Genomic DNA, 25,036 nt, shown 5'->3' with positions numbered 1-25,036 from the left:
TTCCTACTTTACATGTTTGGTTCACAGGAACATATCGAAGCGTATTATATCTTTGTTGATCCTTCAGGGTATATATAATCTTGTAATTAATACTTTTATAGTTAGTTTACTATGATTAAGAAAGTGATGATGATGTAAGAACATAAATTATCTGAGACAAAGAATATGCCATCCAAAAGAAAGAAAAATAAATATACTTTTAAAATAGAATAGAATTATAGCGATCCAATTTTATCAAACTGTTGAAGCTTTGAACAAAAGAATGGCTGGCAGCCGCAATTGGATTCTCGTCAGCGTGACGCATCAGACCCTGGTGTTCTATGCATAAGAGATACAAAGGAAAGTATTAAAGACAGAAAATATTAGCATATCTTCACTGTTTTCAATTAATAAAAATCTTAAAAGAAAAAAACACCTCTAAAAGAAAAGATTTAAAGAAAATAAATAAAACAGCTGAGAGTTTGATCGAGTGTAAGTCTTAGTTTCAAAAAACCTGTCATCACCAATGAAGAAGAGTTCGAAAGTGACTAAAAATTCGGCTTCGAAAAGAACTGTACAAGACGCATTTCCCAAAATCGTACGAGGAACTGGGAAAAGCTCAGCGACGGGAAAAAATGCGAAATCGACTGTTACAGAAAAAGGAGCAAAGAAAGAAAGCGCAAAGATATTGAGCTTAGAAGAACGAATTGAGAATGATCCTGAATTGTCCAAATCTCTTGACAAGGCCTATAAAGACATATTATCGGAACGTATGAGTAAACCTGTCCATGAAGAAGATATGAGTAAAGTGCAACTAGTCCTGCATCATTTTGACATGTCTGCCAAATATGGACCTTACTTGGGGATGACTCGGCTTGAACGCTGGCGACGTGCTAAGCGATTTGAATTGGATCCGCCCGATATTATAGAACAGATCTTGACTTTAGAGGAAGCTGACGAAGAGAATAGAAAACGAGAAACATTATTCTACGATTTTAAGCCTATGGTTGATTAAGGGATGAATATGTTTAGAATGTTTAAAATCGACTTATGACAGTGATTCTTGGTGCGAAACGCCTTCTTCAGAATGAGAGATCTCATCATGCTGTAAGTTGGCCATTGTTTCTCGTCTTGGAACCGTACCATGAACACGAACTTGGTATAAGCAAGTATATTCGGGATTTCCCCAATTGCTTTTTATTTTGAAGATGACGCTTTTTGTTGGATACTTTGATGAAACATGAATAGGGAAAGTTTGAATTGGCTCATCTTCAATGTTATACATCAAGTTGCCCAAGTAAGAGAATCCTTTTTTTCCGTTGTGACGGATATCTTGACCCCAAACCTCAATTTCTTTAGGAGCACTGGAAAGATCGTGCGCGACCTTTTGATTCACATGTTCGACAGTAACGTTTGTGACGTGCACGGGGCGAGAAAGCGAGATTCCCAACTGTCCCTCTGATCCTTGGAAGCTCCAGCACATCGCGACACCATTTGTGGATTGCAATGCCATATTTGGTTCATGACCACGAATTGTTAAGGAGTCGAATAAATAAGAGGCTGCCTTTGGAAGAAAAGAAGAAGGTCTTTTAACATAACTTTTGGTTGTTAGAAATGATAATACATCTGCGCCTGTTGACAAAAGAGCAAAGTTGGGAAGCGAGACAGGGTCGCCGATATAATTTTCGACAGTCGTTTGGATGAAGTGTTTCCACTCATCGTTAAGTGTAATGGCTGCCAACTCGGAAGATTTAAACGATAGTATTTCCTTTTCTAATTGAGTCTTCAATTCATTTATTTTAGTGTGAATAATATTGTGAAATTCTTCCTTTGTCAAGAAGTGAGTGGAAGATTCTGGTTCATTTTCATTTTTTGGTTTTTCTTTTGCTGGTTCTTTTGCTGGTTCAAAAGTTTCGAATGGCTTGCCTAAATCAGTTGGGCTGGGAGGGGAAGGTTGGACGATCGGTGGATATATGGAATCGTCTTTACCAAACGAAATTCCTGGGGCCTTGTGAAGGATTCCTATAATGATTAAGGTGAGAAATAAAGCAAGGAAAAACCAGGCGAATGGCTTGTAGGATTCAAAAGGTAACCAAGAACTTTGGTTGAAAAAATGCTTGATTTGTTTTTTTCGACGATTAGCGGAAGGACGTTTTGAATAAGCTTTATAAGAGTCTTCATCCAAGTCTGAAACCTCTTCATTATCTTCAGTGTCTGCTATACTTGTATCCTCTATACCATCTTCGTTTTCTTCAGAAGAGTAAGAGGCGTTCGACGCGGTGGATGGGTCACTTCTAATAGCACGTTCAAATTCTTCATTTTCGGAAGCTTCGTTGATGTATTCTTGATTATATGGGACGTCAAGACCGAATGCAGGAGCAGGAGCTGTTTGGTTTGATGACATGGTCTCAACGGACACACGGGTAGGGGGAGAGCGAAGTTGGGTGTATCGAAGTTTATGCATTTTAGCAGCCATGTCTGTAGTATTTTGATGGATTTGTTCTGTGTTTGTACCTAGTCGGGACCATGCTGGATGAGCGCCATTATATCTCTCCCGTTTTCCTCCAACAGGCGTATTAGTAAACATTTTATGAAAGGAATTCCTCGAGCGTAACTACGAAGAGAAAGAAAGGAGATTTGGCAACCAAGGTGGAAACGTCAACAAACCGAAAACGACTTTTTGAGATTGAAAATTTCCAAACTATTGTACACCGAAACAGATGAGAAAGAAGGACAAAATTTGAGAAAAAAAAAAAAAGGGGAAGCGAGAAAGACCAGGATGTGGAGCAGTGAAAACAAGACGTAGGAAAAAGAACAAGATAAGATGTATTAAGAGAACCTACAGTAGACGATGTTTTGGATATTTCAAATTAAAAAAATGATCCAGGAATGGTTTGAAATAAATTAAATTAGTACAAAAAAGAAAGAATCCCCGAAAATGTCCCTAAACGAATGCTGTTTGCAAAACACCTTTTCCTCTTGTTTACTCGGTGGGTAATGGAAGGAAAAGGATCGTTGCAATACGTTAAAAGGAAATGTTTGTTTACATAGAGAGCAAGTAGGAAAAAAACAAATAATTTCACTAATAAATAATAGTTAGCAAGTATTGTGAGTCAATGTATTGAAGAAATAGGAAAGGAATTGATTCTAGGGATTTTTTGGATGTCGTAGGTGAAAAGAGTAAAGATGTTTTTTTTTTTTTTTTGGCATTCCTAAGGTTTTTCTATTGAAAAAAGTTGCCCGACGTCGGTATAGATAATTTAAAAAAAAAAAAAAAAATATATATATATATATATATATTAAAATGGAAATGAATGTAAAAAAAAAAAAAAAGAAAAGAAAACACACACACACACAAGAAGCGAGTTTTATCCCATTCCATTTTCAACACTCACCACTCTATGATAAAAACTACCTTGACTACAATTGCTTGCGCACTACGCTACACTACACTATACGAATAGAATCAGTTTAGCACGCGCAAGGAAGAGGTTTGTTGGAATGCCGTAATCTTTCTAGGCAAAGTAAACAAACCAAGGCAAGAGACTATTTACAAAAATACAACGAGGTACGAAAACAAAATTTACGAGAAATAGTGTAAAAGATCGACACTAAACGAGAAGATGATGACGTTGTTTTATGCAAACGTATAGAAATCGTAAAAACAATTTTTCTTTTCTTTTCTTTTCTTTTCTATTCTATTCTTTTTTATTTCAATGAGGTTTCCTTTTTTTTTTATTCTTTGTAATTTTCTAATATTCTTTTTTATAAAAGAAAAAACCTCAAACAAAAGATTCCTTACTTCTTTTCTTTTGATTACTCAATCACAACCCTAATGTCCTCGGAAGAATCTACCTGACCCAGACTACACACACTATGGACTATTTGGACAAGACATGAAAAAGTAGAAAGAAAAAAAAAAGAAAGAAAAAGAAAAGAACGAGACAGATTCGTAAACGAAATAGAAAAGTATAAACAAAAGAAATAATAAAATAAAAAAAATATTTAAAAAAAAGTAAATAAAAACAAATGAATCGTCGTTTCTTGGTTTTCTTCCTTGGGACCCTTTCCTTTCCTTCTCTTTCCCTTCCCTTCTCTTTCCTACACAAACAGAGCGATGGATATTCCTAGACACCGGACGGTTATGCGACCATCCGTCCTTTGTCTAAGCTGAACACTGGATCGGTTAACATCGAGCATGGTCAGGGATGAACCAGCGATAGGAACAATGCAGGAGGATCTGATCAGATCCCGCAAAGAAAAAAAAACAAAAAAAAACAAAAACAAAAGCATGAAAATCTCAAAGCTTTGTTTGCTTCATTTTCTAATAATCAAATTCAATAAAAATAAATAAATCACATCAAAAAATAATCCATTCTATTCTCTTCCATCCTACTCAAATGTAGCAAGCAGCACTACACGCTTCGGGTTTGTGAGGTCGACTATGTGTTTGTTTGTAAATAAAGAGATCTCTTTTGTTTTTCCGAGACTTCTATTCCCTTCTTGTTACCTGTATCGAATGATACCTCGGTTTTTTTGCTTACGATTCACGCTAATCATGTTACCTGGATAGGAACATGGTATCTGACATGTTTGCTACTTTTTGCAGAATGTTTTGCAAGCCGTAAATTTCTGTACGCTGTAAAACAAGAGAGAAAACGAGAAAAAAGAATAAAAAACGTAAAAAAAAACTGCTTATATAAAAAAAAACAAAACAAAACAAACGATCCTCCTCCTTTACCTATTCGTAAAGGTTGAATCAGTCAACAACATGATTCGTATTCGTCTCTTTCTGTCGCTCTTTTTTTCCATCATTGCATTACGAATGCTTGACGTAAATATGTGCGGGCGCGGGAATTGTCGGAAATGAACGACGTAAGTATATCATTACCAGAGCAACGGCAAGACATTGCAATAAGTAGAGAATGCAAAGGAATATATTCCGGGGATTTGGGATTTGATCATATATTTATAAAATTTGCGTACAACGTATTTTTTACCTCTTCCTTCCACACTACATCAAAAGTTCTAAAAGCTACCTATATCCAACAACAAAAAGCTCAGGTTGAAAGAATATTTTACCAAGCGCAGGGATTTATCACGACGAGGATTATTTTCATTTGATTTTTTGTTTTTGAAACACATCTAACGAATCGTTGAAAGATTTTCTTTTGAATACAGAAATTCCAAATCTATTGTAGCATATCACATCGCAAAATGAGTGGAAACGCTGTGCATGGAATTTCTTGCTATTCTCTCGTTGCTTCCTCCGAGGGTGCGTACGACGAGACTCTTAAATTTTATCAAAAACTCGGTTTCCAAAAGTTGGCTTTCTTTGGCATCTCCGATACTCATAATGTTCGCGTCTGCAACAACTCTGTCCGTGAAGACTGGCTTCACGTCAGAGGAAGCAGCGATGCCGAGTCTGCCACTGTGAAGCTTCGTTACGTTCCCGGTGAATTCACCCTTTCTCCCGTCACTCACGAATCTGAATGGCGCGGTCAAAAGAGCTCTATCGTCTTTTACTACCCCAACTTGCCTGAATTGATCAAGAAGCTCTCCGCCGAATCTGTCAAATTCCAATCTTTGCCCGATGAAAAGAAACCCGACGAGGTTTACGTCGAAGATCCTTTGGGCAACTTGGTCGGCTTCTCCGACCGCTACAACCCCTTCGCTCATGCTAACATGAAGAAGTCTGTTGAATCCGGCGTTCAATCCCACATGACCAGCGGTACCTCTACTCCCCTCGACGCCATCAAGAAGGCCACCGAACCAACAAATGCCACCACCAAGGCCCCTGGTGTCAAGAAGAAGATTGCTGTCATGACCAGTGGTGGTGACGCTCCCGGTATGAACGCTGCCGTTCGTGCCGTCGCTCGCTATGCCATCCACCGTGGTTGCGATGCCTTCGCCGTCTATGAAGGTTACGAAGGTCTTGTCCAAGGTGGCGACATGATCCGTCAATTGGCTTGGGGTGATGTCCGTGGTTGGCTCGCCGAAGGTGGTACCTTGATTGGTACTGCCCGTTGCATGTCTTTCCGTGAACGTGCTGGCCGTCTCCGTGCTGCCAAGAACTTGATTTCCGCCGGTATCGACTCTCTTATCGTCTGTGGTGGTGACGGTTCCTTGACTGGTGCCGATCTCTTCCGCTCTGACTGGCCCGGTTTGGTCCAAGAACTTGAAGACACCAAGGCCATCACTGTTGAGCAAGCTAACCTTTACCGTCACCTTACCATCGTTGGTTTGGTCGGTTCTATCGATAACGATATGTCCTCTACCGATGTCACCATCGGTGCCTTCTCCTCCCTTCACCGTATCTGTGAAGCCGTCGACTCCATTTCCTCCACCGCCATTTCTCATTCCCGTGCTTTCGTTGTCGAAGTTATGGGTCGTCACTGTGGTTGGTTGGCCGTTTTGGCTGCCTTGGCTACCGGTGCTGACTTTGTTTTCGTTCCCGAACGCCCTGCTCAAGTCGGTAAGTGGCAGGAAGAAATGTGCAATGCTTTGAGTGCTTTCCGTAAGGAAGGTAAGAGAAAGTCTATCATCATCGTCGCCGAAGGTGCTATCGACTCTGAACTCAACCACATCACTGCTGAAGACATCAAGAAGCTTTTGTCTGAACGCGTTCACCTGGACACCCGTGTAACTACCCTTGGTCACGTTCAACGTGGTGGTGTCCCTTGTGCCTACGATCGTATGCTTGCTACTCTTCAAGGTGTTGATGCCGTCGACGCTGTGCTTGCCTCCACCCCCGAGACTCCCTCTCCCATGATCGCTATCAACGGTAACAAGATCAACCGCAAACCTTTGATGGAAGCCGTCAAGTTAACTCACAAGGTTGCTGATGCCATCGAGAAGAAGGATTTTGCCGCTGCTATGGAATTGAGAGATCCCGAGTTCGCTGACTACTTGCATACTTGGGAGGGCACTACCTTTATCCAAGATGAAAAGAACTTCCTTGCTCCTGAAGAAAGAATGCGTGTTGCCATCGTTCACGTCGGTGCTCCCGCTGGTGGTATGAACTCTGCCACCCGAGCTGCTGTTCGTTACTGCTTGAACCGTGGTCATACTCCTCTTGCTATCGATAACGGTTTCTCTGGCTTCTTACGTCATGACTCTATCCACGAGCTCTCCTGGATTGACGTTGATGAATGGTGCATTCGCGGTGGTAGTGAAATTGGTACTAACCGTGATACCCCCGATCTCGATATGGGTCACTGTGCCTACAAGTTCCAACAACACAAAATCGATGGTTTGATCATTGTTGGTGGTTTTGAAGCTTTCACCGCTCTCTCTCAATTGGAGCATGCCCGTGTTAATTACCCTTCTTTCCGTATTCCCATGGCTACAATTCCTGCTACCATCTCTAATAATGTCCCTGGTACCGAATTCTCTTTGGGTTGTGATACTTGCCTTAACTCCGTCATGGAGTATTGTGATACCATCAAGCAAAGTGCTAGCGCTAGCCGCCGTCGTGTCTTCGTTTGTGAAGTCCAAGGTGGTAAGTCTGGTTATGTTGCAACTGTTGGTGGTCTTATTACCGGTGCTTCTGCCATCTATACTCCTGAAGATGGTATCACATTGGATATGTTGCGTGCCGATATTGATCACCTTAAGCAAACTTTCGCCATGGAAGCTGGTCGCAACCGTGCTGGTCAACTTATCCTTCGTAACGAGTGTGCTTCCAAGGTTTACACCACCGATGTCATTGGCGATATCATCAGTGAAGAAGCTAAGCACCGCTTTAGCGCTCGTACTGCCATTCCCGGTCACGTCCAACAAGGTGGTAACCCTACTCCCATGGACCGTGCTCGTGCTGCTCGCCTTGCCATGCGTACCATTCGTTTCTTCGAAGAGTGCCGTGCTAACAAATTGGGATCCGATTCTAGCTCCGCTGCCGTCATCGGTATCCGTGGTACTGGTGTTTCTTTCACTCCTGTTGCTGAAGTTGAGTCTAATGAAACTGAAATTGAGCAACGCCGTCCCAAGAACGCCTGGTGGCGCGGTATGCATGAGTTGGTCAACATTTTGGCCGGCAAGACTTTCTCTGCTTAAATATAAATTAAAGTTATGGTTAGGAATGAACCGCTTTGTTTATTTTGGTGTCTGAGTTATTTTTATCATGTTGTCTACGATAGACGTTTGTTTTACCTTGTTGGAAATAGGTATGAGACTAGATTTACTAGGTCATTTTTTATAATGGTAAATATATTTTTGATTGTTATAAAAATTATTATTCGTAGCTCATTTCACAGATATGTAAGACATGGATATAAACAAGATTTCGTTTGACAAACTAATACCAATTGTTCAAAATTAACTGTGCGTCAGGTTAAGGCCAGTAAAAACATGGAATGAATTCTAGTAGTAATCCTTACCTAGTTCTTGCTCTTTTTAGTATCTGTTTCATCCGTTGTAGAAGGTTTCCTTTTCAATGAACTAACCCTTGGCTTTGGAGAGCCCGAATTGGGTACGTCTTCACCATCAATGACTTCTATATCTATTATTTCGTTTTCTGAAGGCATAACTTCAAATATGTCATCAACACCTTTAGTATCAGTCGACTCTTTTCCAGCTTCTGAAGACCGCAACGGCTCAGGTTTAAGCGGAATAACTGTAGTCTCGGAAGGTAATCGATAGGGTATGTTTGACGCATCTGTATGTCCATCCATAGGGAGCACCTCAAGAAGAAGAGGTATACGAGTTACGTTTTGTGAATCCGCTGTTTTCCCATTGTCTGATCTTTCTTCTTCACCGAGAATAGTAAGAACCGTATTATTATTACCACTTATTCCAAGATCAGCTAATGTCGATTCGCAGTTATCTTCGAAATCAACATCATAAATCAAGTCTTCCTTTATAACGCTAACTTCTTCAGAATAACGCAAAAAATCATGTAAAATATATTTGACAAAGTCCTTTAAAAGCAAGCGGTAATGATCAACAGGTAATTGCATATGCTTAAATGAACATGTAGCGCAATACGGATTTGGCTTGCATACCTTCTCTCCGTGAAAAACGCGGTCGGCTCTTTTCGCCATAAATACCTGAAGAAAGTGTAAGTAAAACGAAATTGATAAGGAACTAGGGCAAATAAACTAGTACACTTACATTTTTTAATTCATCATTATCATTTTGATACACTTTAAGTGCTTGAGTAACACAAAGTCCAGCTATCACAGCGTTCGTAGTAGCGATTGCAGGAATAATATTCCCGGCCATTTGCTTAATATCAAATTCTGAATGCTGTTCAATACCAAAAGAATACGCTCGTAGGTTGGCAGATGCAGCAACGAAGTCCATGGTGTCTTTATCATCTTTATCAAAAGATAAGCCTTCACTATTACAATTCTTAAGCCTTTGTGAAAGACGTTGAATAGAAGACTTTAAAACTGCAAAATTCTCCTCCAGAGTCCATATTTTCTGTTCATCCAACCAAGGAGAACTTAAATGAACAGCTTTCTGGCCTAATTCATTGAGATCTAAAACTGTAGGTGCGGTTCGGTAAGTCCACATATCAGGTACAGCTCTAAGTCGAGCAATGTCCCTATGATAAATTTTTTCAAAAATCTTTTCGAAAGCGTTCGAGTCTGTTACGAGGGAATTTCTAAGTTCTGCAAGTTCAGCTGTCTCGCGTGCCAACTCTTCTATCTCCTTCTTTTGTGCCTCGTTTTGAGCAATATTTTGTATTCCTTCATCATTTTCCTCATTATCACCAAACAATTGTGGAAAGAAATAACTCTTTGCCCACACTATACAATGAATTGGTTGACTGGGCGTACTTCGAATTGTACATACTGGGTAGACCTTAGCTTGCTGTTTAGGATTGCAATCGTAACATTCCGTTTTCCCATGAGCTATAACTTGGACTTGGCCAAGAAATCCTGTAGTACCACTCTCCACCAGTGGAATATTAGCAAGTAGACATAGTTTATTAACATGACGCCTGGCATCCAGATTGTCGAGCGCGTTAAAAACCATCCCAAATTGGCGGAACCAAGAAATATTGAAACGAGGTTCCTTGATATTCGCTTGTATCGCCTCTATTTTTACATTTGGATTGAAGGACTGAGCTGTTTTCATAGCTACGATCGCCTTCGCTTGCTTCACATGATGCTTCCGAAAAAGAAACTGGCGATTTAGATTCGATAGATCTATAGTGTCTAAATCAATAATACAAATCTCCCTCACATTCGACATCAACAGATTCTTTAATAACTCACAGCCAATGCCGCCAGCGCCGACAAGGAGTACCTTAAATTATTAGTTATCAGAAATAAACAATAATGAAGTCAATACCTTACTCTCCTGGAACCTCCTCAAAGCTTCACCGAAGCCTACTTTGTTTGAGATCTTGCTCATTTTAAGTGTCAACGCAACAATAAATGATTATTGAAGAAATGTTCAAATAAAATAAATTTCTTAAACAAATATAGTAAATATGTGGAAAGGATTCCTCTATTATTGTTTTCTTGGGTTTTTAATTGTTTAAACGTTAGGAGTGGTATCTCCATTCACAGACTGAAACGAGCATAGCTTGGAAGCACGTCCCATCATGGTTTACGACAAGCAGTTTCAAAATGGGCATATCTATCCACTGTTATTAATTCTGTAATGTTCTTTCATTTAGTGTACGATACATGAAGTTTGAGGAATATATATAAGTAACTTAGATGGTCAAGCTTTTTTCACGAATATTTTCTTACTGGCATCTAAATAGTAATCATGAATTCTTTAGATGATGTACCTTTTCTTAGTATAATAATTATTTGTCTCGAATTTTAGCGACTGATACTTTTGCTTCACCAACAACGAATAATAAAAAATGAACTCAGTGATAGAAACGGTGAAGAAGAATCCTCAGGTAAGACTATTGATGATGTGGTATATGTTTTACTTACTCGAAAAGGTGAAATCTATAGCGATCACAGGCGTTTTGATGTCACTTACAAAAGTCATAGACTTCTCAAAACCATACTTATTGTTGCCCTTGCGTATCGCTTATGCAGCTGTAACATTGCTTCAGATCGGATTATTTTACTACACGAGAACCATCATCCAAAAGAAGAATGGTAAGCTTGCCATTGGACTCAAATTGTGTATAGATGCAAGCCAACTTTTACTAACTATATGTTTGTAGACTTGACTGTAATGAAATATGTTGAGCCAGCTACTCCAATTTCAGGCCGCGAGCATGCGAAATTCATTGCTACAACGGTTCGTGAATACGATTTGAATAAACTATTAGCTAGCTTTAAACAAATGCTTGTGACAATCGGCACCACAATGTTTATGCATTTATATATGGGATACGCCCCTCCCTTATTGTTCCAACTTGTCTCAGCCGTCCGAGGTTTCCTTGATGAAAATGAGATGAAAATTCATATCCTCAATAAACCTGCTACTGACGACCTTAAACGTCCTTTCAAGTCTGCAGGTTTATTAGCAAGCTATGGACAGGTATTGACTGACAAAAGAAGCGTCGATGATGCCGAAGTGACGAAGTTGAAAGCTACTTAATAATTCCTTTGCTAAATCGGATTGCCAAAGAATGTTGATTTGTATAATTCTCTCTGATATCGTAGCCTCTCTTTTATTTTCCTTTAAACAAAATTTCTATACCTTGGTATAATTCTTCCCTTAATAATATATGTCATAAATATCTCTATAAGAAACCTCACAAGCTATGTCATTGTATTTTACAATTGCGTATAAATGTTTTAGTGCAATTTTGATTGTTTTTCCTTTTTGACATCCGCTGCCGGAGTAACGTCTTTAAATTCTTCTTCTCGCTGTTTCCTCAAATCTTCTGTTCTGGTTGCAGGATCATTCTTTGCAACGAGAGTATGAGCAAACCAATTACCATTTTCTTCGTTTGAAGCGTTCGTTTCTCCAAGACGGTCAAAACATGAATAACAGCCAGGTACGTTGTGTAATTTGCAAGGCTCCTCAATGTTAACTCCTTGGGTATCTGTAACGGTGTCTTGGGTATCAACATTTTTGATCTTCGCTTGAAATTTAGACAGCATCGAAAGAGTTAAATCTTCATTCTCTCCTAACTTTCTCCGCTTTCCTGTTAACACCTTCTTGTTCCTTTTATATTTCTCAAGCTCTTCTGTCAGAGCATTTCGTTTCTTTTGACTTGTTTGTGGCCTTTGTTCGGTAACGGGCGAGTTATTCATTGAATGGATCTCGGCTTTTAAAGTCGAAATTTGTTTTTGCAAATCTGATTTGGATGAATCAGAAGTACCAAGCCGCGAAGGACCAACTGCTTTTTCAGGAGATACTTCAGGCTTATTCTGAGACTGAATTTTTGGGGTAAGTTCGGAAGAAGCTTCTGAGTCAGCATTGTTTGATACAGACTGGATAGGCTTATCTTCTAACTCTTGATCTTTCTTTTGTTGGACTATTGGGTTTTTACGAAGGGGCTTCTTAGGAATAGGCATATCGAGCTCATCACCGAAGCTTAAAACAGCTTTGTTTCGTACGCCCTTTTTTAACAATTCAGATCTTTCTTTTTTCTTTTCTTCTAATGCAAACTTCTTTGCCAGCTGCTCACGTTCTGCTTTCGTACTACGTGGTTTGAGATCCTTAAAAAAAGGATCTATGATTTCAGCGGAAAGAATTTTTGGAGGGTAAAGAGGCCGTTCATCAGCATCAAGTTCCAATTCAGAAATTCTTACTACATTGTATATTGTTTCACCGACAACTCTTCCGAAAAGCGTTTGCTTTCCGTTTAATTCTGGGGTCGGGCCTAGAGTAATAAAAAACTGAGATTGGTTTCCTTCGTCTTCTGCGCTCGCCATTCCTAATAAACCACGTCTCATAAATCTTAATCTAGGATGCGTCTCGATGGGAAACGCTTCTTCATATATGGATTGGCCTCCCATTCCCGTGCCTGTTGGATCACCTCCTTGGATTAAAAAGTTTGGAACAACACGATGAAAAATAGTATTATCATAGTACCTGATAGAAAGATGTGTTAGTTTTATTTAGGACTTAGCTTTTGCTTACCCTTCCATGCACAATTGTAAGAAATTTCTGCAAGCTTTCGGGGCTTCATTACACCATAACTCTAACTGGATATCACCACGAGTAGTTTTAAAAACCAACCTTCCTCTATTATTTAGTTAGCAAAATTATTATATGTATTACGAAAAGAAGCTGAACAAAATTGGATCGCCGAATGGGAGAAAATAAAGAACTTACGTCGCGAATGGCTCCAGATTAGTTATTGTCTATAACTTTTGTTAATAATACATAATTTTATTTTGTCAATAACGTACAGCCATTCTCTTCTACGTCCTTCCTAGGTTGGGTATCACGTATGCAAAAAAGTCGGTTACTATGAAGATAGCAATGAGGATGTTGATGACCTAGCAAGAAATGCTTTAAACATTCACAAAGAAACGAGAAGTTTCCCAATGATAATAAAGTAAAAGAAAAAAAGAAAAGAAAAAAGAAAGGTCAGACTAAATGGCTCATTACTCATAATTATCTTTCTCTTTGTGAAAACTTAAAAGAATCGCAATGGTCTATGCTAGTATTATATGATAATAATAAAATATATATAAGCATATGCCAATAAAAAAAGACATCTTCATAAAAAGTAAGCTATGATATTTGTGTTATATAAGCATTATTGAGTCAAAAAAGTCCACTAATGAAAGAGTAAGCTTTTGTTTGCGACATCTAAGTTTCCTACAATTCAACACCTTTGAAGTAAATTGTATGTGTCTTACAGAAGAAGATTTGCAGAAATTTCATGATGAACACTTTGGAAAGGTAGCTGTGCAATGTTGGGAAAACGCGTTTCTTCAACCTCCAGTTGATTTGAATGTGTCATATCCATACAATGAAAACCCTACGTTTTCTGCCGTAGAAAGATACCCGGATGGAAGCATTCGAACATTAACGGACGAGCAAATATCGTATTTTCGAGAATCAGAATTACGAGAACTTGAATGGAAGAGAGAAAAGGAGCAATTTATGCAAGAAAAGGAAAAGGCCGCAAAGGCACATGCACAAACAAGTATTGCAGCGTCTGTACCGGAGAGTGAACCAAACATACCAATGTGCCTGCAAGAATCCCTACCATTAGACTCCTACCGAAATTTGTATGGATATTCTTATCATGATATTCTTGAATTAGAGCAAATTCTCGATAATTCGTTTCAGAAATTTACAGCTGTCAGGACGAAGTATTGGCCATCTATTCCCATCCGTAGTTGAACTTAACATAAATCTTAGGCCTATACTCAGCTAAAAGTAACGTGGGACGAAAAAATGTATTTATTACTATTAATGCTATGGATTTGTATTGTTGCTTAAGTATAATAACAAGGGTGAAAGTCGTGTTTCATTGTTTCAATAGCAAAACGGTTCATCTGAGTTTATTTTTAGATGGGATCTGGATTTGAAGATGAATACGATGGTAGAAACAACATTCAATTCGCCATCGTCTTTTAATGAATGAAAATCAACATAAGAACAGAGTAATGAAAAGCAAGTTTGACAATTCTCTCATTTGTTGCGTTTTTCTTACTAAATAATTTGTTTATGTCCATTTCTTAGCATTATATTCGTATAGTAATATTCAATAGCTCAAATAATCTTTTCAAATTACAATTTCCTTTTTTTTTATGAATTTCTAATTGTAAATAATTATTTAGTTCTTTAATATTTAAAAAAGCTGTGTGCTTAAAAGATTCCTTCTATGCCAATGCATAGCATCGGTCAATTCAGTCAGCCGTGTTGACCGAATTCTCCGAATTGAGCGGAATTATGGGTGAGCTTACCGGCTGAATTGGGAGACACCGGTCAACTTCGGTGAACTAAAAGGCAAATCAGCGCTGGCTTTTTTTTGTATCCACCGCTTCCAACCTTCTCCAACTGACGTTCTTGTCGTTCACCAACAACCCCGTGCTCAACCGTTTTAGCATTTCATGATGTTTACAAAACAATTAATTTCAAAATCAGTTGCATCGGCCTTGAGAAGGATGCCCGCTTCGTCGAGTGTTGCTTCTCAAAGTTTGGCCAGATCCGCTGTGAACTCTGCCGTGAATACTTCCGGTCCTTTGGCATTCACTCGTAGATATAATTCTGAGTCCACTGAAATTCCTGACTTCTCTGAATATCAAACTAAATCCTCTTCTGGTGATCGATCTCGTGTTGTTTCTTATGCCATGGTTGGTACCCTTGGTGCCTTAACTGCTGCTGGTGCTCAAGCTACTGTTCATGACTTTCTTGCTAGTTGGTCTGCTTCTGCTGACGTTTTAGCCATGTCCAAGACTGAAGTTGATTTGAATAAGATTCCTGAAGGTAAAAATATGGTTGTTAAATGGCAAGGTAAGCCCGTCTTCATTCGCCATCGTACTCAAGCCGAGATTGATGAAGCCAATGCCATGGATATCAGCGCCCTCCGAGACCCTCAAGCCGATTCTGATCGTGTTCAAAAACCCGAGTGGTTAGTTATGATTGGTGTCTGTACCCACTTGGGTTGTGTTCCCATTGGTGAAGCTGGTGACTATGGTGGTTGGTTCTGTCCTTGCCACGGTTCTCACTACGATATTTCTGGACGTATTCGTCGTGGTCCTGCTCCCATCAACTTGGTTATTCCTCAATACGTCTTTGATGGCGACAAGCTTATTATTGGTTAAACACTCCTAGTGACTTTTGCTTTCCGTTGCTGAATCTATACTACTCCTAGTACCCCCTCCTCTTTCTCTTTATGCTTTTCTCCCCTCTCCTTTCTTTTTATAAATCATTTCAATTGGATAGTGTCTTAAATTACAACTGACTACTGGAACATTTCCCCTTCGTCCAAGTTCTATACGTTTGCTTTTTCATTCTGCTATTCGTAGTTCCAAAATAATTAAAAGTCTTTTGTACTTTTCCATTAGTTTTCTCTTGGCACTTCCAATAGTAGAAGATTGCGTTGTCTTCAGATTATTTCAAGTTTTTGCTTCATCCAAACCTACGGATTCTTACTCAAAGTTGGCATAATGTCTACGTTATTTGAAATGTAGTACTTTTTTTTATTAGCAAAATAATCTTAGTACCTAGCCTTTAGTCTCCTTTATAAAATTTATACAGAAAAGCCTGACCATCCGACATCACGAGTGCAACTGAGTCCTTACCGTGAACATATCTAAACGATGCAGTCATTTACTGTAGTTTTCTAGTAGGTACATATTATTAAATCAAAAGGTAATCTTTATATAGGAACAGACAATCTTTAACCAAAAATTCCATTATGCCTGATCGACTTGTAATCCCAAACAAGCGATATAACGCGCACCTTACTTTTCATTACTATAAAGAAAAAGAATATGTATATATATGCGAATGACCACACGATACAGTCCGAACAATTGAGGATAGAAAAGATTCATCATAAATGTTACATACGTTAGGTATGATGCTAAATACAAACAGAGGACCATTTTTTAAGCGTGAACACCGATTTTTAAAGGAAGTAATCTATCATGTTAGTAAGCAAATGTTTCAACAGGATTCATTTTTTGAACTCTTCCATACCTGGAGTCCTTCGTGCAATGACGGGTTCGCCTTTTCTCGGTGCTGGATCAAATTGCAAGCTAAATAGTTGTTAATAATTGCAAAGGTTATTTTGATATAAACTTACAAAACCTGATTCATATTGTCATCAACCTCCAAAATAGCGGCTTGATTGCCGCAACGATAACAGTAGTTAGGAGCTGAAAAGATAGTTACTACATCGCCATCATGAGCCCAGTTGTAACCTTCCATCACCAACTGGTGAGCTCTCGCGGTTAAACTTAAACCGTTCGCGTGGTTGAAAGACTCGGATATATCTTGTCCAAAGGTATAGCCTGCACCACGGGGAGAGATACCCCAACCGCAACGATCGTCAGGGTCAGACCAAAGTAGATCACACATAGGACCTTCATGGGGAACTTCTTGAACACGATCCAAAGATCGAATTTGATCCAATGAATCAATACTAGGAGAAAGGCCACCATGGAGACAAAATATACGGTCTTCAATTAAAGCGGTTAAAGGGAAATAGTCAAAAAGATTAGTAAAATGCTTCCATACATTTGCGGAACCATATTTACGTAAACATTCATCATAAAATCCATAAACCTGTGTAATTTGACGAGATTCATGATTTCCTCTTAATATTGTTATCCGGTGAGGAAACCGTAACTTCATAGCTACTAGCAGGCTTACTGTTTCAACACTATGATAGCCTCTGTCCACATAATCTCCCATAAAGAGATAATTCATATCAGGCACTTCGCCTCCAATTTTAAATAACTCCATCAAATCGTGAAATTGTCCGTGAATATCACCACAAACAGTTACAGGATTATGTACAGGTTGAACATTACTTTCGCGACACAATACTTCTTTTGCCTATTCCAATGTTAAAAACAATGCTCCGTCAAATAGCTTCTTAAAGGTTTTCAAAAAAATTATTAGTTATTTCCTCTTCCAAAAAGAAACTTCAAGCATGCTTTGTTGTTAGGATCATAAAAATTATTTTGATCCCTCTAAGTTCCAATCTTCACAGAATTCTAGAGCTATTTCAATGTATTCTTATTTTGAAGCAATTTCTTACCTTTTCACAAAGGGCCTCTACATCTGACTCACTGAGAGGTTCACATCTTTTCAATTGTTCGATCCATCCGTCCACATCTTTCAAAGAGACGTTATTAGCTCCGAATACTGATTGCGAGACATCGTCTGAATCTATAGACATCTATTTAATTTTCTTAATAGTAAAAATGAGCAATTTCCTGAAAGCTTCCGTTGTCTTGATGTTTGGTTGTGTTGCCGACTGTTAGTACCAACACCTCGTCTTGGGATAAAGTGCTGCAAGCCAGAACGCAAAGAATGGATACGATCTATTTCACTTCTCAATGAAGATGGAGGGAAAAAAAATAAAATAATATTTAAAATAAAAGGAGAATGAGCTAATGAAAGGGAAGTGAGGATTGGGAACAACCGATTTACTGATACTTTACAGACTTCTGAAATTTCATAGCTAGTTTGAAATATTCTAGTTTTATAATACCATAATCTTATGTTGCAAAATGTAGACAACAGGAGTTCTAGTAAAGAAACAACGCATTGCAAAAAGGTACATCCAACTCTTGATTGACGTAGAGACTGGAAGTTAAACTAGGCTGGCTTAATAAAATCCAATTGCCATTTGTTTAGCTAGTTAGTCATACATAGTTCGCACTATAAACATACTTACGTGCAAAACATACTGTGAAGTAGAGTCGAATGTATAGAATAAAATTGGTAGACTTTATCTTCGATTACACTGTGTAAAATCCAATCCTTGTTGCGATTACTTCGTTCAATCCGTCCGATTACCCATTTACGTTTGTTTCGTTCAAACAAAAATACATGGAAGACAAGCTTGTCAAACTACCACATTCATACTGATTTTCTAGAAACATGCGCAAGACAAAGGCATTCAACGTTTTCCTCATTCTAATCTACTCCGCAAAACCATATGATACTTAACAAAAATTTAAATTAATTTTTTATCCACATAAAATAACCCTCAACTAAAACATAAAAATATTTCTTTCAACCAATAATAGAAAGAAATTTTAAGTAATCTAAACCAAGTGCTTAACCTTTGCAGTGGTATCGTGAGATTGGACTTCAATAGCCATTTGTTTCTTGTACTCTTCAATGTTGCAGTCCAATTTCACAATCTTCTTGTCCTTAACTTCCCAAAGCTCATTAGAAACTTGACCAATAAGACGGAAATCGTGCGATACCAAAACGACACCACCACTCCATCTATTAATAGCACCAGCCAAAGCATCAATTGAAGTAATATCCAAGTGGTTAGTAGGTTCGTCAAGCAAAAGAATGTGAGGCTCTTCCAAAGCAAGAGCAGCGAACACAACACGACTCTTCAAACCATCAGATAATGTACGAATTTCAGAAGTTTGATGTTGGCCAGACAAACCAAACTTACCAAGGACACTACGCCATTGTTGAAGTTCTCTATTGGGGAATTTAGACTTGTAGGTTTCACTGACGTATTCAAGAGGGGATTTTTCATAAGGGAGTTGATCAGCACTATGTTGGGAATACTTGGCCAACTTCAAACCACTATAACGAGAGACGTTACCCTCAATAGGAATCAACATACCGGTAATCAAGTTCAACAAAGTGGACTTACCAGTACCGTTCTTACCGACGATGGCAACACGGGAGTCCATGTCAATACCGAAAGACAAATCACGATAAAGAGAGTGATCGATGTTACCGTCATAAGAGAATGCAACATCGTTAAAAGCAATAATAGGAGGGGGAAGCTTACGGACCTCTTCAAATTCGAAGCTGAAAGAACGAGGGGGTTCGGGCTTCTCAATCAAACCAGCGGCTTCCATCTTGTCAATAATCTTTTGCTTAGACTTGGCTTGACGAACCAAGTTAGCATAAGTACCAGCACCAGCAATGAACTTTTTGATGTGAGCAATTTCTTCTTGTTGTTTAAGATAAGCCTTCATTTGGTTGGTTTCGTTTTCTTCCTTAGTACGCATGTAAATATCGAAGTTACCACCATAGTAGATCAATTGCTTCTTGGTATTCAAATCTATAATGTTTGTACAAACATTGTTAAGGAAATCTTGGGAGTGAGAAGTAACAACAAGACACTTGTCATACTTGGCGAGGTAGCTTTCCAACCAAACAACAGCTTCAAGATCCAAGTGATTGGTAGGCTCGTCCAACAAAAGCAAAGAAGGCTTGATGAACAAAGCGCGAGAAAGAGAGACACGCATACGCCAACCACCAGACATGTCCTTAGTGGGTTTTTTCATCATTTCTTGGGTAAAACCCAAACCGTTCAAAATCATAGCAGCCTTAGCTTCGAATGTGCTAGGGTCCATGTCGTCAAGTTCTTCATACTTGGTTTCAAGCAAAACATCATCGACATCATCTGCAGTAGACAATTCTTCGATTTCAAGTTCAAGCTTTTGAACCTTCTCCTTAGCGGATTTGATGATGTATTCGACGGCATTAATGTCAGTGGGTTCGGCTTCAGCATTAAGCAAGTAAACATCGATGTGTTCAGGGATCTCAACATCACGAGCAGCCAAAGATTCAAGGAAAGTACTCTTACCGGATCCGTTATCACCCAACAAACCATAACGTTGGCCATGGTTAAGTTCAACGACGGCATTTTCAATCAAGAGACGACCATGGAAAGAAAGTGTATAACTGTCGATCTTGATATCGCGACTCATGGGTTGACTAACCAATACACCAGAAGCACTTCTTTCAAAGATGGGATCAGAAGTGGATAATTGGGAAAGGTCGGTAGTCACACCGTCAACTTCCTTGTCCTTGCCATTCTTGGAGGACTTCGACTTGGGAGCCTGACCCTTAGCAGCAAGACGTTCGGCTTGTTTGGCCTGTTTCACGCGGTTAGCAACTGTTTAGCATAATTTTTGAGAGAATTCTTGAAAATTTTTGATTTTAGGCATCAAATATTTTTTTTTTACCTTCTCATCAACTTACCTCTCTTCTCAGTTTAGATGATGATTTTGGTGCTGCTGACATGTTTGCTAAGAACAAACCAAATTTTGGAAAAATTCAATCTTTTGTAAAAGGGAATATGTGACGTGTTGCCATCGCTTTGTATGAAATTTTTAAATTTCCTTATTAGATTTTACCGCCACCTAGCAATAAGCACTATTTTTAATTAGAAACGTTACTTAGCGAGTAACTATTCGTAGTAAATTTTATGCGCCTACTAATTTTTTTTTTTCGTCTTTTGGCGACAAATCAGAATAAATTTTTTTTCATGTTATTTGAATTTTTATTCTATATTCACTTAGCAATCCAAGATTCTCAAACCAGAAAAAAAGCGATATTCGGTTTGTTTTACATAACTAGTAATGCTTTTTTTTTTTTTTTTTTTTTTTTTTTTTTTAGACATTAATTTTAACGATAGAAGCGCAAAGGTTATTTATTCCTTACTTAAAGTAAAATTAAATTCGTAGAGCTCGCTTGGGAAATTCAAATACCTTCAGTTACTTGCAAGTATTTGTAAATGCAAGAATTACTGTCTTTCACTGTTGTTCAACTGATTAGTACCATACATTGAATAATTGAGAAGGATTCTACATACGATCTCCGTAGGCAACATCACAGCTGCAGTGCTTATTGTTAGTAGGACAGTAAATGATAGGCGAATGCTCATAGCCTATGTCCTTAAAGAACAAAATTTGATCTTTATCAAGAAAAAGACTTAAAGCTATTGAATGAACCGGAGCATCACCCCATCTCTAAGACAAGTTAATAGTTGTTCAAATGCTTGCCAACATAGGACGTAGAATAGCTTTGGTTTGACGTACTTCATAAAAAAATCCACCGGCATTATCCAGGTAATCAAAATATTTTTGGTATGCATCGCTCCTGAAGAAGTCTAAATCTGCTACCTCAAAATTAGACCACTAAGTATGTTAGTAGAGAAAGATGGAACTAACGCTTACAAAATGACACAAACTATAATCTCTTCCTTCGTTTTTAGAAATCCAGTTCCATAAATTGTTAGGTGCTACCAACTCGGGATATGTTGCAACAAAATCCATGGTTGTGTTCCATAAAGAGGGGACAGTCGCTGCAATTTCCTTAATAGTAATGACAAACCCATAGGTTTTATTTTTTTCACGAAGCTCAGTAAATGGATCCTTCTTGATGTTGCATAGCAAATTAGAATCGTGCTCAACTCTCCAGTAGTATTTGTATGAATCGAGCAACGGGTGTTTCCAAAAAAAACCAGAATAGTATCTGCACATTTGTCGGTAAGATTTCTTCCCTCCATAAATAATGCCTCTCATTGCCATTTCCCCCCATGACGCTTCAGCTCGCCCAACGTCTATAGATTCTGGCATATCCCATTGCTCTTTCGGGATTTCTCCAAAATAAGTAGGGCCACTGGTTAAACGAGTAATTGTGTTTTTAAATTTATCAGAGAATGGTTCATCGTTTAAAAACACCCATGGGTATTGGTATATTCCGTTGAACTTATTTTCATAATTGAGGACAGTGTTTACTATTTCATACAACTCAGAATTTCGTGCTAGTGTTAGAAGGGTTGCATTTTCCTTTCTTTGGAAGTTATTCACATCCTTTATTAAGTTTTGATTCAATCTCTCCAAAGATTTTTCAAATTCAGTAATAACTTCCAAGTCCTCTATAACTATGTACTTTAGTATGATCCCAAAAGAAAGTAAGCCCAAGAAAAGTAATGCTTTATTTTTAACCAAAGTCAATAATCCCATTATGTGATTTCTCCGTGCATTCCTCGAAATTAAGGTAGTGAAAAAGGTGATTTCACCAGCAGGTTTAAATATCTGCAGCAAAATACACCAGTTGTCACTATAAAACTGCACATGTTTGACGATCCTCAGTTCGGGTTTCTTACATACAGCAATCAAAATCTTTTCTATTCATATTAGAGTGGCAGTTACAACCATTATCTATGTCGGACTTGTCTATCTTCTAAGTAGTTTACACAAATGTAAGTTTATCATTTAATAAGATCCATTATTACCTAATTTTGATATCCGATATCCCTAAGCAAGGTCTATATTATAAAACACTTTCAAATATATTAACAAAAAGACAAAAGAATGAGTTAGTAAAGAAGTGATCCGAAAATCCCATTCAAAAATTTAATCTTAATTACTTTCGAGATCCCTTCTTGGATCTAGCGGCCATTTGGTAAATTTTTTGAAGTGCTGACTTTACCTCTTTATTGTTGTCAAAATCATCCAAATCGTAATAGCTGGGAGCCAATTCAACTAACCATTCAGGTCGAACAGAAGAAACTGTGCGAATAAAGCTCTTAGTCGTTAAAACGAATTCGTTATATACTACCCATTCTGGAGTAACCGACAATCCGCAAGAAGGATGAAGGGATACCATTTGATTATCCTTCATGGTAACATAGCTTTTACCATTAGCAGATTTCTTAGCGACTTGCATGAAAAATCCGCTAACAAGAGCTCTTCTGATGTTCACATAATAGTTTTTGTCTTCGAAAGGGGTGGAAACTAAATCCACTTGTTGACGCTCCATAGTCCTTCTAAGTTGGTTTCGAACATTGTCAGCACTGATAAGAGCTCTGTGAGATAAAAAGTGATTCCAACACCAATCAGAAGTACCTTCACTGGATTTGTACGCGTGATACACGTTCAACAACGTCAAATGATCACCATCAGGGTGCTCAAATTGTTGGCGAATTTCATCGGCAAGTTTTCTAGCAGAGTTTGGACGAACGAAAATACTGGGAACAGATAAAAGCGCAGTAAGGGACAAAATTTCGTTGGAACAATAGAACTCAGGACTCTTAATCAACATAACAGCCAAATTAGGATCGAGAGGAAAGTCTGAAGCCTTGCGGCCAAGGGGAGTTAAGTTACCCTCATCGTCTAAACAAGCAAGGTAGTTGAGCTCTTCTAAAGCACGCATCATGGTCTCGGGTGCCGGAGGATCCATATAATCAAAATGGACAAGATCATCAATTCCTAACTTTTTCAACTCCAAAACTGTACTTGAGAGATTGCTTCGAAGGATTTCGGGGTAGGTTTGTTCAATTAATTCCTTTCGGAAAGCATCCTCAGTGTAGAGTCGGAAACATTTACCGGGACGGGTACGACCAGCACGGCCTGCACGTTGTTGAGCGCTAGCTTTGCTAATAGGACTAACTAGAAGGGACTCGACACGAATACGAGGGTTGTAAATTTTTTGCTTACTAAATCCTGGATCAACGACATAAACAATTCCGTCAATTGTAAGAGATGTTTCAGCAATGTTGGTAGAAATAACAACCTTGCGACCATGGCCAGATTTTGTATCTTCTGGGGTTGGCTCAAAAATACGTTGTTGCAAATTAGGTGGTAAAGAGCCATACAAAGGATATACATTCAAGGGACCTGCAGCGCCTTCCCGAAGTAAATCATCGGCTTCTAATGCAATTTTACGGCAGGCATCCTCGATTTCTTCTTCACCAGTAAGGAACACAAGGATATCGCCAGGGCCTTCTTCTACATGGATTTGAAGGACAGTACGAAGAGCGGCTTCTAAATAATCACGTTCAGGGTCTTGGGTATAATAAATTTCGACTGGGAATGTTCGTCCTGGCACTGCCAATAAGGGAGCATCGAAAAAGTATTTTTGAAACTTTCTAGCATCTAATGTTGCAGACATGACAATAATCTTCAAATCAGGTCTTCTTTGGGCTATACGCTTCATGAGACCCATCAAGATATCAGTAGCTAAAGTTCTTTCGTGTGCTTCATCAAGAATAATGCAAGAGTATCTCGACAATGCGTGGTCATTCATGGCCTCACGTAGAAGCATACCATCAGTCATATATTTTAACATGGTATTGGGACCACTGCAGTCTTCGAAACGAATGTTATAACCGACTTCTTCACCGAGTTTGACATCCATTTCATCTGCGACACGTTTGGCAACTGACATAGCTGCAACACGTCGAGGTTGAGTACAAGCAACTTGAGAATTCGTTAAGTGTGGCAATTCATCATATAAAACGAACTGGGGAATTTGAGTAGTTTTACCAGAACCGGTTTCACCAACGAATACGATAATTTGGTTCTCATGGTAAAGCTTCAAAAATTCATCTCTTTGCTGATGCACAGGCAATTGACGTCTTCCATCTAAAATAGCAAAGTATTTTTCACTAAATGGTATGCCATTGAAAGGATTATTGGGCCCATTTTCTGCTTTTTCAACAGCTTCAACCGTTGTTGCACGTCTTGTTAAACCATTCGAAGAAACACTTTCCAAGCCATCGCTACCATCTTCTAAGTGAGACAAGTATGGATTTTTTGAATCAGAACGAGATTTTTTTAATGCTGGTTCCATGGTATGCTTCTGAATTCAGCAACTTCAATTTGCTGAGTGTCGTATGGCAAAAAGCAGAAATTTCACCAACAGTCAATTCAGCACAAGGTGGCTATAACGAGTTGCACTGATTTTCAGTGTACTAATGGATGAAGTTAAT

The 25,036-nt window shown here is 38.6% G+C and overlaps 12 protein-coding genes across 12 annotated transcripts; 5 read left to right on the top strand and 7 right to left on the bottom strand.

The window, feature by feature from the left end:
* Positions 1-50: 50 nt before the first annotated feature.
* Positions 51-2,923, bottom strand: SOCG_03603 (spindle pole body protein Sad1). The gene has a single exon (XM_013162091.1). It carries the CDS (start codon positions 2,564-2,566, stop codon positions 1,028-1,030), a length of 1,539 nt encoding a protein of 512 aa, XP_013017545.1. The 5' UTR covers positions 2,567-2,923; the 3' UTR covers positions 51-1,027.
* SOCG_03604 (DNA polymerase delta subunit Cdm1) lies at positions 336-2,933 on the top strand. The gene has a single exon (XM_013162092.1). It carries the CDS (start codon positions 506-508, stop codon positions 992-994), a length of 489 nt encoding a protein of 162 aa, XP_013017546.1. The 5' UTR covers positions 336-505; the 3' UTR covers positions 995-2,933.
* A 1,945-nt stretch (positions 2,934-4,878) lies between these two features.
* SOCG_03602 (6-phosphofructokinase) lies at positions 4,879-8,238 on the top strand. The gene has a single exon (XM_013162090.1). It carries the CDS (start codon positions 5,197-5,199, stop codon positions 8,032-8,034), a length of 2,838 nt encoding a protein of 945 aa, XP_013017544.1. The 5' UTR covers positions 4,879-5,196; the 3' UTR covers positions 8,035-8,238.
* SOCG_03601 (SUMO E1-like activator enzyme Fub2) lies at positions 8,173-10,644 on the bottom strand. Its single transcript, XM_013162089.1, has 3 exons — positions 10,279-10,644; positions 9,091-10,233; positions 8,173-9,026 (listed from the first exon to the last, which is right to left on the bottom strand). The coding sequence occupies exons 1-3, from the start codon at positions 10,339-10,341 to the stop codon at positions 8,358-8,360; spliced, it is 1,875 nt and encodes a 624-aa protein (XP_013017543.1). The 5' UTR covers positions 10,342-10,644; the 3' UTR covers positions 8,173-8,357.
* Positions 10,645-10,746: 102 nt separating this feature from the next.
* On the top strand, positions 10,747-11,657 carry SOCG_03600 (pho88 family protein). Its single transcript, XM_013162088.1, has 3 exons — positions 10,747-10,843; positions 10,889-11,051; positions 11,120-11,657. The coding sequence occupies exons 1-3, from the start codon at positions 10,805-10,807 to the stop codon at positions 11,497-11,499; spliced, it is 582 nt and encodes a 193-aa protein (XP_013017542.1). The 5' UTR covers positions 10,747-10,804; the 3' UTR covers positions 11,500-11,657.
* On the bottom strand, positions 10,753-14,268 carry SOCG_03599 (cyclophilin family peptidyl-prolyl cis-trans isomerase Cyp7). Its single transcript, XM_013162087.1, has 4 exons — positions 13,266-14,268; positions 13,189-13,217; positions 12,994-13,098; positions 10,753-12,945 (listed from the first exon to the last, which is right to left on the bottom strand). Exons 1-4 carry the CDS (start codon positions 13,269-13,271, stop codon positions 11,700-11,702), a joined length of 1,386 nt encoding a protein of 461 aa, XP_013017541.1. The 5' UTR covers positions 13,272-14,268; the 3' UTR covers positions 10,753-11,699.
* Positions 13,559-14,626, top strand: SOCG_03598 (uncharacterized protein). The gene has a single exon (XM_013162086.1). The coding sequence runs from the start codon at positions 13,711-13,713 to the stop codon at positions 14,209-14,211; it is 501 nt and encodes a 166-aa protein (XP_013017540.1). The 5' UTR covers positions 13,559-13,710; the 3' UTR covers positions 14,212-14,626.
* A 46-nt stretch (positions 14,627-14,672) lies between these two features.
* On the top strand, positions 14,673-16,136 carry SOCG_03597 (ubiquinol-cytochrome-c reductase complex subunit 5). The gene has a single exon (XM_013162085.1). It carries the CDS (start codon positions 14,925-14,927, stop codon positions 15,636-15,638), a length of 714 nt encoding a protein of 237 aa, XP_013017539.1. The 5' UTR covers positions 14,673-14,924; the 3' UTR covers positions 15,639-16,136.
* On the bottom strand, positions 15,993-18,463 carry SOCG_03596 (serine/threonine protein phosphatase Ppa2). Its single transcript, XM_013162084.1, has 4 exons — positions 17,585-18,463; positions 16,625-17,379; positions 16,519-16,577; positions 15,993-16,461 (listed from the first exon to the last, which is right to left on the bottom strand). The coding sequence occupies exons 1-4, from the start codon at positions 17,723-17,725 to the stop codon at positions 16,448-16,450; spliced, it is 969 nt and encodes a 322-aa protein (XP_013017538.1). The 5' UTR covers positions 17,726-18,463; the 3' UTR covers positions 15,993-16,447.
* Positions 18,420-20,576, bottom strand: SOCG_03595 (ribosome biogenesis ATPase). The gene is made up of 2 exons (XM_013162083.1): positions 20,518-20,576; positions 18,420-20,411 (listed from the first exon to the last, which is right to left on the bottom strand). Exons 1-2 carry the CDS (start codon positions 20,557-20,559, stop codon positions 18,600-18,602), a joined length of 1,854 nt encoding a protein of 617 aa, XP_013017537.1. The 5' UTR covers positions 20,560-20,576; the 3' UTR covers positions 18,420-18,599.
* Positions 20,577-21,018: 442 nt separating this feature from the next.
* On the bottom strand, positions 21,019-22,286 carry SOCG_03594 (alpha-1,2-mannosyltransferase; the record flags this gene model as incomplete). Its single annotated transcript, XM_013162082.1, has 4 exons — positions 21,019-21,074; positions 21,131-21,287; positions 21,357-21,455; positions 21,495-22,286. 4 exons carry the CDS (start codon positions 22,284-22,286, stop codon positions 21,019-21,021), a joined length of 1,104 nt encoding a protein of 367 aa, XP_013017536.1.
* A 202-nt stretch (positions 22,287-22,488) lies between these two features.
* Positions 22,489-24,979, bottom strand: SOCG_03593 (ATP-dependent RNA helicase Prp43). The gene has a single exon (XM_013162081.1). It carries the CDS (start codon positions 24,895-24,897, stop codon positions 22,690-22,692), a length of 2,208 nt encoding a protein of 735 aa, XP_013017535.1. The 5' UTR covers positions 24,898-24,979; the 3' UTR covers positions 22,489-22,689.
* Positions 24,980-25,036: the final 57 nt, after the last annotated feature.

Source organism: Schizosaccharomyces octosporus (genome assembly GCF_000150505.1).
Source record: "Schizosaccharomyces octosporus yFS286 unplaced genomic scaffold supercont6.1, whole genome shotgun sequence".
NCBI classification, from domain to species: Eukaryota; Fungi; Ascomycota; class Schizosaccharomycetes; order Schizosaccharomycetales; family Schizosaccharomycetaceae; genus Schizosaccharomyces; species Schizosaccharomyces octosporus.
Note: the sequence above shows the minus strand (reverse complement) of the source record. Positions and strands in the feature narration are given on the sequence as shown.

Coding starts and splice junctions, on each gene's coding strand:
- SOCG_03604 (XM_013162092.1), top strand. CDS start 506: ATGAAGAAGAGTTCGAAAGTGACTAAAAATTCGGCTTCGAAAAGAACT.
- SOCG_03603 (XM_013162091.1), bottom strand. CDS start 2,566: ATGTTTACTAATACGCCTGTTGGAGGAAAACGGGAGAGATATAATGGC.
- SOCG_03602 (XM_013162090.1), top strand. CDS start 5,197: ATGAGTGGAAACGCTGTGCATGGAATTTCTTGCTATTCTCTCGTTGCT.
- SOCG_03601 (XM_013162089.1), bottom strand. CDS start 10,341: ATGAGCAAGATCTCAAACAAAGTAGGCTTCGGTGAAGCTTTGAGGAGG. Junction 10,234..10,278: donor GGAGGTTCCAGGAGAGTAAG/GTATTGACTTCA, acceptor TAATAATTTAAG/GTACTCCTTGTCGGCGCTGG. Junction 9,027..9,090: donor ATAATGATGAATTAAAAAAT/GTAAGTGTACTA, acceptor CACTTTCTTCAG/GTATTTATGGCGAAAAGAGC.
- SOCG_03600 (XM_013162088.1), top strand. CDS start 10,805: ATGAACTCAGTGATAGAAACGGTGAAGAAGAATCCTCAG. Junction 10,844..10,888: donor CGGTGAAGAAGAATCCTCAG/GTAAGACTATTG, acceptor TTACTCGAAAAG/GTGAAATCTATAGCGATCAC. Junction 11,052..11,119: donor CATCATCCAAAAGAAGAATG/GTAAGCTTGCCA, acceptor ATATGTTTGTAG/ACTTGACTGTAATGAAATAT.
- SOCG_03599 (XM_013162087.1), bottom strand. Junction 13,099..13,188: donor AATCTGGAGCCATTCGCGAC/GTAAGTTCTTTA, acceptor ACTAAATAATAG/AGGAAGGTTGGTTTTTAAAA. Junction 12,946..12,993: donor TTACAATTGTGCATGGAAGG/GTAAGCAAAAGC, acceptor TCTTTCTATCAG/GTACTATGATAATACTATTT.
- SOCG_03598 (XM_013162086.1), top strand. CDS start 13,711: ATGTGTCTTACAGAAGAAGATTTGCAGAAATTTCATGATGAACACTTT.
- SOCG_03597 (XM_013162085.1), top strand. CDS start 14,925: ATGATGTTTACAAAACAATTAATTTCAAAATCAGTTGCATCGGCCTTG.
- SOCG_03596 (XM_013162084.1), bottom strand. CDS start 17,725: ATGTCTATAGATTCAGACGATGTCTCGCAATCAGTATTCGGAGCTAAT. Junction 17,380..17,584: donor TAGAGGCCCTTTGTGAAAAG/GTAAGAAATTGC, acceptor ACATTGGAATAG/GCAAAAGAAGTATTGTGTCG. Junction 16,578..16,624: donor GACAATATGAATCAGGTTTT/GTAAGTTTATAT, acceptor ACAACTATTTAG/CTTGCAATTTGATCCAGCAC.
- SOCG_03595 (XM_013162083.1), bottom strand. CDS start 20,559: ATGTCAGCAGCACCAAAATCATCATCTAAACTGAGAAGAGAG. Junction 20,412..20,517: donor CATCTAAACTGAGAAGAGAG/GTAAGTTGATGA, acceptor CGCGTGAAACAG/GCCAAACAAGCCGAACGTCT.
- SOCG_03593 (XM_013162081.1), bottom strand. CDS start 24,897: ATGGAACCAGCATTAAAAAAATCTCGTTCTGATTCAAAAAATCCATAC.